The sequence below is a fragment of the Pelodiscus sinensis genome, chromosome 19 (genome assembly GCF_052426305.1).
Source record: "Pelodiscus sinensis isolate ZL-2025 chromosome 19, ASM5242630v1, whole genome shotgun sequence".
Taxonomy (NCBI): Eukaryota; Metazoa; Chordata; order Testudines; family Trionychidae; genus Pelodiscus; species Pelodiscus sinensis.
In genome coordinates, this window is record NC_143070.1 from 34,755,794 (window position 1) to 34,768,741 (window position 12,948).

The 12,948-nt window shown below is 53.7% G+C and overlaps 1 protein-coding gene across 1 annotated transcript in view; it reads left to right on the forward strand.

Annotated features, from left to right (window-relative positions):
• Nucleotides 1-6,067: 6,067 nt before the first annotated feature.
• Nucleotides 6,068-12,948, forward strand: part of LOC102453386 (uncharacterized) — a 30,252-nt gene continuing 23,371 nt past the window's right edge. Inside the window, exon 1 of the mRNA XM_089770535.1 lies at nt 6,068-7,149. Within this exon, the coding sequence (XP_089626661.1) occupies nt 6,753-7,149 (397 nt within the window). The 5' untranslated portion in view covers nt 6,068-6,752. The remainder of the gene's footprint in view (nt 7,150-12,948) is intronic.

Below are 12,948 nucleotides of genomic sequence, written 5' to 3' on the forward strand. Positions count from 1 at the left end.
GTTTTCATCAGTATCTTTCTTAGTCTCCAACCAGGCTGCTCGGCCCATGGCCCGCTGGCTGCCTACGGCCCGCGGTGCCAAATCGAAAAAGTCGTCAAGATCACGGTCTCCTCTTGAGATGCGTTTTAGCAGTTCAATTCCTGGACTGTCATTGCTCATTAGCAGTGCTGTCATGTGGGTGGAAATTGGGTCAATATTGCATTAATATCAGCAGAAGTGCCTTGATTGGGGCCTGCGTGTTGTGTAGTCTTGCCTTCATCTTGTATTCCTGCCCGTCAGTGTGAAAAAGCTATTTGTATATATTTGCATATATATTTGCATGTCCATGCAACCACACTTACGTTGCGGCCCTCGCTATGTGCTATGAGTATCATTGTGGTCCCCAGGGCTTCCAAAGTTGAGTAGCCCCGCTCTAAAGTTTCCATCCGCGTGTAGAATAAATTTTGTTCTGCGCACCGAGGCATGTGTGGATGTGCACCACCTGTGGAAACACTTGCTGCCTGCTGTGGGCGCTCTGCTAATCGGCCGGACAGCATTTCAATCTCTCCTGGCGGGCCACCCAAGTATTCGGTTTACAGGACATCTTGGTGGGTGAGGCTGTGCTGTGCTTCTTGTGGGCACATAAAGGTTATGTCTACATATGCAAATGAGGCGAAGCATGGAATATCGCCACTCATTTGCATAATTGAGTGGGCTGCTTTTTGCGCAAGAGGCTTTTGTGCAAAAACCCCCTCTTGCGCAAAAGCCGTTCTTCCTGAAAAGCCTCTTGCGCAAAAAGCGGCTGCTCATTAATTATGCAAATGAGGCACGGTGATATTCCACACCGCCTCATTTGCATATTTCTTGGGCAAAACAGCACAGTGTAAACGTAGCCATAGGTTTTAGTGTTTTTAACGCTGCACACTGAAATGTGTGCCATCTAGGTTACCCTCAAAAGGAAAATAAAAGTATATACAGACCGTTCGGTTTTATACATATATGGCAGCTCACTGGTGCGACATTTATTCACAGGAAAGCAATGGGGAAAAAAACCCTAAGCCAATCAATAACAATACACGTGCACTCTTCTGGGGGGGAAAATCACTGGTTAAATAATATTAATAGTAATGACATTAGAGGATGTACTGGATTACATTAGAAACGCAGCCACTTGCACCTGCGAAGAAAACGAAACAATAACACACACACTACGCTGGAAAGCAAAATAAACAGCACCCGCCCCTAACAAAGGACACCTTTTCCCCCTAGCCGGCCAAGCCCACATCCATGCAATCTGCACATTCAAAACATTCGTCCGGTTCGGAGCATGCTGGCCCTGCTCCAGGAAAGTTCTTCCTACAGCGCTTACTCCGCAGAAAAAGTCATCCCCTGACTTCTCGTGCGCTGAAAGTTAAGCAGGCGCTGAAAGTGACTGAAGGGCTCTGGGCCAGATTGCTCAACATCCGGCAGGGCTGAGTCCTATGACAGCTGCCATGAAACCAGGCGCAAATAAAACACGCACAAACTGGGCCAGAGAATAGCTGCTCTGATAAACAGGAAAGAAAAAACAAAGTAAGACACTACAGGAAAAAGGCCGGTCCATGATGACCCAAGTAGGAAAAGCGTCCTAATTCCTGGACAAAGAGCAGTCTTGTGATGAAGAGAGATTAAAAAGACTGAGACTTTTCATCTTAGAAAAGAGGAGAACAAGGGGGGGTAGGAGCGAGGTCTATAAAATCATGACAGGTGTGGAGAAAGTGAATAAGGAAAAGTGATTGACTTTGTTCCCATCACATAACAATTGGGGGGGGGGAGGGGAATAACCCAATGAAATGAATAGGCAGCAGGTTTAAAACAAACAAACCAAAGGAAGTTTTTCTTCACACAGTGCACAGCAAACCGGTGGAACTCCTTGCTGGAGGATGTTGTGAAGACCAGGACTTTAACAGAGGTCAAAAAAGTAGTAGATAAATTCATGGCAGTCTTTCAATGGCTACTAGCCAGGATGGGCAGGGAGGGCGTCATAGAATCATAGAATAATAGGACTGGAAGGGACCTCGAGAGGTCATTGAGTCCAGCCCCCCGCCCTCAAGGCAGGACCAAGCTCCATCTACACCATCCCTGACAGATGTCTATCTAACCTGTTCTTAAATATCTCCAGAGGGAGATTCCACCACCTCCCTTGGCAATTTATTCCAATATTTGACCACCCTGACAGGAACTTTTTCCTAATGTCCAATCTAAACCTCCCCTGCTGCACTTTAAGCCCATTACTCCTTGTCCTGTCCTCAGAAACCAAGAGGAACAAATTTTCTCCTTCCTCCTTGTGACACCCTTTTAGATATTTGAAAACCGCTATCATGTCCCCCCTTAATCTTCTTTTTTCCAAACTAAACAAGCCCAGTTCATGAAGCCTGGCTTCATAGGTCATGTTCTCTAAACCTTTAATCATTCTTGTCGCTCTTCTCTGTACCCTTTCCAATTTCTCCACATCTTGTCCCTAGCCTCTGTTTGTCTGGAAATGGGTGACAGGAGGAAACACTAGATGGTTCCCTGTTCTGTTCCCTCCCTCGGGGCACCTGGCATTGGCGGCTGTCGGCCAACAGGAGACTGGTCTGGATGGATCTTTAGTCTGACTCAGTCCGGCCATTCTTACGTAAGACTTCTTCAGCTGAGCTGAGCTTGACAGCCATGGGGGAACATGGGTGGAGGCTCGGGGAATGAACCTCACAAGTTCCTCGGTCTTAAAAAGTTTCAGAACCACTGATCTACATGGTTGGTTAGTCTATAACATGCTGCTAGACCGTGTGTGGTTTTTTAGCCATAATTTGGTTAGCTGTGGCGACTCTGGCACACCGGAGCAGAGGTCCCGCAGCCCCCCGCCTGGAAGCGTTTTACGCGCTCTCCAGGGATTACACTTTGGAAGCAGCCTGCCCTACGCTGTGCACGGGGGGCAGCCCCCCAGGAGCGGACCAGGTGCCGTGCTGGGCTGCGGGTGGTGCACATCCGCACGTGCCCGGGTGCACGGAGCAAAATTTAATCCGCACGCGGCCGGGGGCCAATGGGCGGGCGGCCTGGCGCGCGCATTGGGCCAGGGCGGGGCCAGCAGGAGACACCGTCGCGCGGGGCGCAGCTGCCCGGGGGAGGTTCCAGCCCGGGCGGGCTGCGCACCGGGCAGTGGCCTCAGCCGCGCTACTGCGCATGCGCCGGGCGCTCGGGGCGGAGCCCGCAGCAGCGTCGGACGCCGCGCGACGGGCAGAGGCCGGGCCGGGAGCCGCCCCCGCGGTCATTGCGCCTGCGCCCCAGGCAGCGCGAGGTCCCGTCCCCTGCGTAGTGCGCATGCGCCGGGCGCCGAGGCGCGCGTTCTGAGGGGGCCGTTGGCGTCGGGGCTCGCCGCGCCGCGGCTTCCGCTTCCGGTTCCTCCCGGGCGGGGCCTGAGGAGTTGAGTTGAGGTGTGGCGGGGGGGGAGGGCTCGGCGGTGTTGATGGGGGCGGGGCTTTGACGTCACGGATCGGGGGAACTTGGGAGGGCGGCGCTGATGACGTCACGAACCAGGGTGCTGGGAGGGCGGGGCTGGTGACGTCACGGGCCGGGGTGCTGGGAGGGCGGGGCTGGTGACGTCACGGACCAGGGTCCTGGGAGGGCGGCCTGGGGGGGACGGGTGACGTCACGGGCCGGGGTGCTGGGAGGGCGGGGCTGGTGACGTCACGGGCCGGGGTGCTGGGAGGGCGGGGCTGGTGACGTCACGGACCAGGGTGCTGGGAGGGCGGCCTGGGGGCGGGGCGGGTGACGTCACGGCCCGGGGGGCGGGGGGTTCCCTGGGCCCCGCAGGCTGCCTGTGGGGGCGGGGCGGCTCCGTGTCACAGCCTGGAGGGGAAGAGGCGCCGGGTCAGGTACCTTGGGGGCGGGGGCAGTTTCAGGTGCCGGTGGGGGCGGGGCTGGTGATGCCTCACTTGGGGGGGGCAGTGACCTGCACGTGGGGGTCAGGAGCGTGTGTGGGGGGTGCACGATGCAGAAGCGTGTGAGGGGGTGGGTGCAGGGTGCAGGGGTGTGTACGGGGGTGCCGGAGCATGTGTGGGGTGGGTGCAAGGTGCAGGGGTGTGTATAGGGGGGTGCAGGGGGCAGGAGCAGATTTTGAACTGCAGGAGCATGTATGGGGCTCAGTGCATGGTTCAGGAGTTGATCTTGACCTGCAGGAGTGTGTATGGCAGTGCAAGGTGCAGGAGCAGTGCATGGGGAGTGTAGGGTGCAGGAGCAGTGTATGGGGGGTGCAGGAGTGTGTATGGCAGTGCAAGGAGCAGGAGCAGTGCATGGGGAGTGTAGGGTGCAGGAGCAGTGTATGGGGGGTGCAGGAGTGTGTATGGCAGTGCAAGGTGCAGGAGCAGTGCATGGGGAGTGTAGGGTGCAGGAGCAGTGTATGGGGGTGCAGGAGTGTGTATCGAAGTGCAAGGTGCAGGAGCAGTGCATGGGGAGTGTAGGGTGCAGGAGCAGTGTATGGGGGGTGCAGGAGTGTGTATGGCAGTGCAAGGAGCAGGAGCAGTGCATGGGGAGTGTAGGGTGCAGGAGCAGTGTATGGGGGGTGCAGGAGTGTGTATGGCAGTGCAAGGAGCAGTGCCTGGGGAGTGTAGGGTGCAGGAGCAGTGTATGGGGGGTGCAGGAGTGTGTATGGCAGTGCAAGGTGCAGGAGCAGTGCATGGGGAGTGTAGGGTGCAGGAGCAGTGTATGGGGGGTGCAGGAGTGTGTATGGCAGTGCAAGGTGCAGGAGCAGTGCATGGGGAGTGTAGGGTGCAGGAGCAGTGTATGGGGGGTGCAGGAGTGTGTATCGAAGTGCAAGGTGCAGGAGCAGTGCATGGGGAGTGTAGGGTGCAGGAGCAGTGTATGGGGGGTGCAGGAGTGTGTATGGCAGTGCAAGGTGCAGGAGCAGTGCATGGGGAGTGTAGGGTGCAGGAGCAGTGTATGGGGGTGCAGGAGTGTGTATGGCAGTGCAAGGTGCAGGAGCAGTGCATGGGGAGTGTAGGGTGCAGGAGCGGATTTTGACCTGCAGGAGTGTGTATGGGGTGGGTACAGGAGCGTGTATAGGGGATGCAGGAGCATATATGGGGGTGGATGTAGGAGCGGATTTTGACCTGCAGGAGCATTGTATGCAAGGTGCAGGAGCAGTGTATGGGGAGTGTAGAGAGTAGGAGCATATATGGGGGTGCCTGCAGGGTGCAGGGATGTGTATGGGGGGGGGGTGAAAGGTGCAGGAGTGTGTATGGGGGTGTGCAGGATGCAGGAGCATGTAGGGGGTGGCTGCAGGGTGCAGGGGTGTGTACAGGGGGGTGCACGGTGGAGGAGCAATGTCTGGGGAGTGTAGGGTGCAGTGGTGTGTACGGGGGGTTCAGGAGCATGTGTGTGGGGTGTCGGATGCAGGAGTGTGTATAGGGGTGGCTGCAGGGTGCAGGAGCGTGTCTGGGGGTGCAAGGTGCAGGAGCAGATTTTGACCTTCGGGAGCGGTGTGGAAGGGGGGATGCCAGCTCCCTTTGGGCCACAACAGTGTGGTAACAACGAGCTGGATCTGGCACTTGGGAGTCCGGGTCCACCACACAGGTGTATTTTGTCCCCCCCAGATGATACTTAGTCCTGTCAGTCCCTGCGGGGTGTTCTGGGTGCCAGGTGGCCAAGGGGGCTGTGGCTGAGCGCTGGCAGTGTAGGGGCTAACCCGCGGTGCTTGTTGCTCCGGGATTGGCAGTTGCTGAGGCCGCTCCGCAGATTCGGGGCTGGGTTTCTGCCTCTTACGCTGCTGCTGCCTCCGTGGGGCGCTGGGAGCCCGGCCTGAGCCGCAGCTGCCCCCCTCGGGGTGTGTGTGAGCAGGCTGGTGGCCAGAGCCCTTCCCCAGCGCCTCATAGCACCCAGCCGGGCTGGAGCCAGCCCTAGGCTCCACTCGCCTCAGCCCCAGAGCTGCAGCTGAATGAAGCGTGAGGCAGATGTGGGTTTTTTTCTCCATTTACAAGATGGGTATATCCGGACCCGCTTCCCTGGGCCATGCTCTGAATGGCACAAGGTCCCTCAGGGACTGCACAAGGTGGCTCGTCCCTGCCGGGTAAGATGGACTTGCCTGCTCAGTGGGGATAGATGCATTTAGATACAGCCCTTCCCATAGCCTGTAATGGCCGGTTCTGGTCTTAGGGTCTGAAAGAGTCCCCAATGGTTTCTGTGTCTGCTTAAAGTTTCAAAGGACTTTACGAATGAGTCCCACCTGGGTGTTGTAGAAGGATGGCCACTTGGAAACCCTAATTGAATGTGCAGGGAGGTTAAACCATTCTCTGGCGGGTTTGTGTGTGTTACCCCTTGGACGTTCAATAATCATAGAATCCTAGGATACTAGGACTGGCAGGGACCTCGAGAGGTCAGCGAGTCCAGTCCCCTGCCCTCGTGGCAGGACCAAATACTGTCTAGACCATCCCTGATAGACATTTATCTAACCTGCTCTTCAATATCTCCAGAGATGGGGATTCCACAACCTCCCTGGGCAATTTATTCCAGTATTTAACCACCCTGACAGGTAGGAACTTTTTCCTCATGTCCAACCTAAACCTCCCTTGCTGCAGTTTAAGCCCCTTGCTTCTTGTCCTATCCTCAGAGGCCGAGATGAACAAGTTTTCTCCCTCCTCCTTGTGACACCCTTTTAGATACCTGAAAACCGCTCTCGTGTCCCCTCTCAGTCTTCTCTTTTCTCAACTAAACAAACCACTGGGTGCTCAGAACCGAATCTCATTGTGGTAGGTGCAGTGATGTTGAATTCGAGCCAGGTATTGAGAGAGATGAGTATGGATTTGGGATCTAACTTGTGTGTGCTGTTCATGGAATATCTAGACCCAAGCATTTGCCCAAAACGGCCAAGTCTAGCCTGTGTGTCAACAGGGACAGCGTCTGGGGAGAATGGGGGCGTGGAAAGGATTAAAACCAATGGCCCTTCTCCCCCAACAGGCTGCAGGACACCCATGTCTGTCTCCAGCTCAGCCCAGGGCCTGCAGAGCCAGGGAAAGGAAATGGCCGTGGCGGGGCTGGTGACCTTCGAGGAGGTGGCTGTGTATTTCTCTGAGGAGGAATGGGCTCTGCTGGACCCGGGCCAGAGAGCCCTCTTCTGGGACGTGATGCAGGAGAATTACGAGGCTGTGAGCTGGCTGGGTAAGGAGTCCTGTCCCTGCGGGTATCAGAAGCTGGGAGGGCTCCAGAGCAGCTGGGTTGGCTTTGGTTCAGGGTCCCTCATTGCTCCCTGCCCCCCAATGTCAGGAGTGTCAGCCCCAAAAACCTGGCTCTTGTGTGAGAGACTGTCCCCTCCACGCCACCTTCCAGGGGATGCAGGGTCAGAGAGGTATCAATGGTGCTGCTCTTCCCACAGCCAAGGTCTCAATGTGCTTCCCCACCATCTTGCCCATGTTGTGCCTTGGCTGGAGATGTTGGTAGCAGGGCCTGGGCAGGAACGGCAGGTACCAGAGTTCTGGGTCTGGGTCTGGCTGCTGTTGGTGCCTGTAGGGTCCCCTTGTGCCAGTGGCTGAACCCCTGAAAGGAGGACATGGTTCCCAGAGTCCTTCCCTACCTGTGGCTGATCTCTGGGACATGCTGGTTCCTGCTAGGGAGAGGGGCTGGGGCTGAGGGAGGGCGGATGAGGCCGTTCACGCTCTGCGGGCGTTCTGTGGGGGTAGCTCTGTAGCAGATAGACATGAGCAGAGCTCTTCCTGTGTGTCAGGCACAGGGCCTGGGTCCCCTTTGAGCCGTCCGGCTTTATTCTCCCTGCGGCTCACTTGCCTCTCTGTGGAATGGAGATAATCTCCTCGTCTGTCTTGTCTTTTTAGAGGGAAATCTCTTTGGGCAGGGACTTTTCTTCCTACGTGAATGTCTGCCTTCCAACTCGTTTGACCTGCCTCCAGTTGCATGCCCTGCCACAGACTTCCTTTGTGACCTTGGTCGACTCACTTAGACTGTCTGTATCCAGTCCCGTCTCTGCAATAGCTCTTAGAGTGTGTCCATCTTTCACAGGGCTGGGGAAGGATAAATATAATAATTAGGGGAGATGCTCCGCTCCATCTAAGCACCCCGATAGCACAGTAGGGTCCTGATTGACACTGGAGATCCCAGGTGCTGCTGTGACTGTCAATCTTTGTTTCCCGTAGACATTGCAGCGCCATACGAATTGCTACTAGCGCCACAGAGCGTCATTTCGGCTGCTCAGGGTGGCTCTCTGGAGCTCTGATACAAGCTGCACTGTCAGCGTGTGGCTTGCCTATGCAGCACAGCTCAGAGTCGTTGGTGAAGGAAGACATGGGCTCCGTTCAGGGGGCTAAGGTGCTCGGCCAGGTTTGTTGTTGAAGGAGCAGGGTGCTAGTGTCCCAGCTCCCCAGGCACAGCTACAGGGAGACATGTGCCACCCCGAGAATGGTACCGGCTCAGGCAGCAGCCACAACGCTGCCCCTCGGCCAGCACGAACGTTGTGATGTGGTGACTATGATTCCCCTGTGACTTCCCCTTTCCTACACTGACACACACATGCAAACAAACAAACATTCGCTCTATGTGTTCCTACCCTCTTCAGCCTTCTGCCTGCTCGTTTGAACATACCGTCCGTAACCGTTATCCCCTCACCCCCCCCCGATATGCACAAGGGTCGGTGTGCTCCTCTGCCATCCCTTGTGTGTTGGCAGGTACGGCACGGATGGTGTGTTTACTGCCCTTCTCCCCACTCAGCAATGTGCTTACCTGCTTAGCTGGGACCCAGCGCCCTCCCATTCTGCCGGGGCCGGCCTGTTCTGGTTCAGAAATGACGTCCACACACAAACAAGATAATCACTGTCCCCACATCACGACGTTCCCTTTGGCACTGCACATGGCACTTTGCACAAGGTGTGTTGCAGTGGTAGGACAATGACCCACGTGGTCATGTTTTAATCCTATAACGTCACAGAGGGACTTTCCAAACACTAAATGATGGTCCGACAAGTGGTCTCGCAGAAGGTATGAGGAACGTAAGAATGGCCATACTGGGTCGGATCAAAGGTCCATCCAGCCCAGTGTCCTGTCGGCCGACAGTGGCCAATGTCAGGTGCCCCAGAGGGAGTGAACAGAACCGGGAATCCTCACATGATCCCTCCCCTGTCACCCATTCCCAGACAAACAGACGCTAGGGACACCATCCCTGCCCATCCTGGCTAATAGCCTTTGATAGACCTACCCTCCATGAATGTATCTAGTTCTTTTTCGACCCTGTTAAAGTCTTACTCTTCACCACATCCTCTGGCAAGAAGTTCCACAGGTTTGACTGTGTGCTGTGTGAAGAAAAACTGCCCTTTTTTGTTTTAAACCTGCTGCCTGTTCATTACATTTGGTGACCCCTAGTTCTTATATTATGGGAACAAATAAATAACTTCCTTTATTCACTTTCTCTGCCCCCATCACGATTTAATAGACCTTTATCCTGTCCCTCCCCCTTAGTCTCCTGTTTTCTAAGCTAAAAAGTCCAAGTCTTTAATCTCTCTTCCTATGGGACCCGTTCCAAACCCCTCCACATTTTTGTTGCCCTTTTCTGAACCTTTTCCAATGCCAGTATATATTTTTTGAGATGAGGCGACCATGTCTGTACGCAGTATTCAAGATGTGGGCCTACCATGGTTTTATATAGAGGCAATAGGATATTCTCTCTATTATTCTCTATCCCTTTTTAAATGATTCCTAACATTCTGTTTGCTTTTTTGACGGCCGCTGCCCATTGCGTGGATGTTTTCAGAGAACTATCCATAGGGACTCCAAGATCTCTCTCTTGAGTAGTTGTTGCTAAATTAATCCCCATCATATTGTATGGGTAGTTGGGATTATTTTTCCAATGTGCATGACTTTACATTTATCTGCCTTCAATTTCATTTTCCATTTTGTTGCCCAATCACTTAGTCTGGTGAGATCTTTTTGAAGCTCTTCACAGTCTGCTTTGGTCTTAACTCTCTTGAGCAGTTTAGTATCGTCAGCAAATTATTCTATCTCACTATTTACCCCTTTCTCCCGATAATTTATAAATAGGTTGAATAGGATTAGTCCCAGGACAGACCCTTGGGGGACTCCACTAGTTACCTCTCTCCATTCTGACAATTTACCATTTATTCCTACCCTTTGTTTCCTGTCTTTTAACCAGTTCTCAGTCCATCAGAGGACCTTTCTTCTTGTCCAATGTCAACTTACTTTACTTACTTCACTTTTCTGGTTCTCTTACTGTGGCTGTGTCTACCTGCTTTTGCGCAAAAACATACTGCCTGTCTACACTGGCGGGGAGTTCTTGCGCAAGAACACTGACGTTCTAATGTGTGAAATCAGGGCTTCTTGCGCAAGAACTATGATGCTCCCGCTCAGGAAAAAGCCCTCTTGCACAACTGTTCTTGCACAAGAGGCCAGTGTAGACAGACAACATGAATTTCTTGCGCAAGAAAGCCCGATCGCTAAAATGGCCATCGGAGCTTTCTTGTGCAAGAGAGCGTCTACACTGGTACGGATGCTCTTGCGCAAAAGCACATGCCAGTGTAGACGCTCTCTTGCGCAAATACTTTAATGCAAAAACCCTTGCGTTAAAAGTATTTGCGCAAAATCTTGCCAATGTAGACATAGCCTGTGTGTTTTAATTTGGGATGTACATTTTAAGTTGGGCCTGTATTATGGTGTCTTTGAAAAGTGTCCATGCTGCTTGCAGGGATTTAAAATTTGTCACTGGACCTTTAATTTCTGTTCAACTAACCTCATTTTTGTGTAGTTCCCCTTTCTGAAATTAAATGCCACAATGTTGGGCTGCTGAGCTGTTTTCCCCACCACAAGGATGTTACATTGTATTACATTATGGTCACTATTTCCACGTGGCCCAGTTCTATTTACCTCTTGATCAAGGCCCTGTGCTCCACTTAGGACTAAATCGAGAACTGCCTCTCCCCTTGTGGGTTCCAGAAGCAGCTGCTCCAAGAAGCAGTCGGTTAAGGTATCAAGAAATTTTATCTCTGCATCCTGCCCTGAGGCGACGTGCACCCAGACAATACAGGGCTAGTTGAAATCCCCCGCTATTATTGAGTTGTTTATTTTGATAGCTTCTCTCACCTCCGTTGGCATTTCATAGCCACCATCACGGTCCTGGTTAGGTGGTGGATAATATATCCCGACTGCTCTATTCTTATTATTGGAGCGTGGAATTACTGTCCATAGAGATTCCATGGAACATTTTGGTTCATTTCACTTATTTACTTACTTGTGGAACATGCTTGCAAGATGAAAAAGCGTGAATGGCAGGTTCTGTGCAGCCAGGGGCGGGGGGGGGGGGGGGGCACCAAATGGCTGGCCCGGCCGGCCACAAGGGGAATGTGGAGAAACCGCACAGGGAGGCTGCTGCTGCTGGCGGAGTAGAACTGAGGCTGCAGAGCGGAAGCTCAGCGGCAGCACCAGCCACACACAATGGAGAAGCAGCCCAGCCCGACGCGCCCTGGCCGGCCGTGGGAGCGGCAGCTGTTGTGGGCAGCCGGCAGGGCCCACGCAGCCACAGGCAGTCGGGGCCGGCGCCTGCAGCGTAGGCAGGGCCTGGAGCAGCCATCCAAGGATTCACTTTGCTGCTCAGACAACTTCCTCTGCTGCTTCCTGGCGCTAGTAGAACCCCTGAGCCACAGAGCAGGGTGAGCCGAGTCCCCCAGCCAGGAGCCGTGTGGGCAGAGCCCTTGGGAGCCAGAGCGCTGCTGGGGCCTGTCTCTTCACGTCCTGGTGACCTGCCATGTGGCAGCTGCAGTCTGAGCCCGGTATATGGGCCTCAGTGTCGACCCTGCCAGCCCTGGCCGGAGCTCCCCTGAGCAGTGAGATCCTGTCCCGCCCTGCAATGGGGGGAGGGCCGTGAGGAAGACTGAGTTGTACCTTTGGGCAGCGGTTCCCAACCTTTTAATGCCACACACCAGCAAACACTTCCACAAAGCTTTGGCAGATCGTTAACATTTTATTTGCATGTTTTCATAGTCATTATGCATTTAGCATATTAGCATATTCATTAACAAAATATTACCACACCGTTATGGATCAGCAGTTGCAGATATCAACAGCAAGAATTCCACTCTGGCTGCTGGGTGGGGTCACCTCTGCTCTCCTCCTCCCCGCCATCCCGCCACTCTATGGGGTGGGAGAGCTGCCGTTGTATCTTCACCCCTCCTTCTGTACAACCCCTGCCCTTGTGTCTCCCTCCCTTCCCCAGCCAGGCTGCTCTTGCTCCCACATTCCCCCTTTCCCTCTCTGTGACCCCCTCTATGGCTCCCACCTGTCCCATAAGTCTCTTCTGAATCCTCCCAACCTCCCTTCAGCGCCTCCTGCATCCCCCTGCTGTCATAAGAACATAAGAACGGCCGTACTGGGTCAGACCAAAGGTCCATCTAGCCCAGTAGCCTGTCTGCCCACAGTGGCCAGCACCAGGTGCCCCAGAGAGGGTGGACCGAAGACAATGATCAAGCGATTTGTCTCCTGCCATCCCTCTCCAGCCTCTGACAAACAGAGGCCAAGGACACCATTTTATCCCCTGGCTAATAGCCTTTTATGGACCTGACCTCCATGAATTTATCCAGCTTCTCTTTAAACTCTATTATAGTCCTAGCCTTCACAGCCTCCTCCGGCGAGGAGTTCCACAGGTTGACTACACGCTGTGTGAAGAAGAACTTTCTTTTATTAGTTTTAAACCTGCTACCCATTAACTTCATTTGGTGTCCTCTAGTTCTTCTATTATGGGAACTAATAAATAACTTTTCTTTATCAGCCCTCTCCACACCACTCATGATTTTATAGACCTCTATCATATCCCCCCTCAGTCTCCTCTTTTCTAAACTGAAAAGTCCCAGTCACTTTAACCTCTCCTCATATGGGACCCGTTCCAAACCCCTCATCATTTTAGTTGCCCTTTTCTGAACCCTTTCCAAGGCCAAAATATCTTTTTGGAGG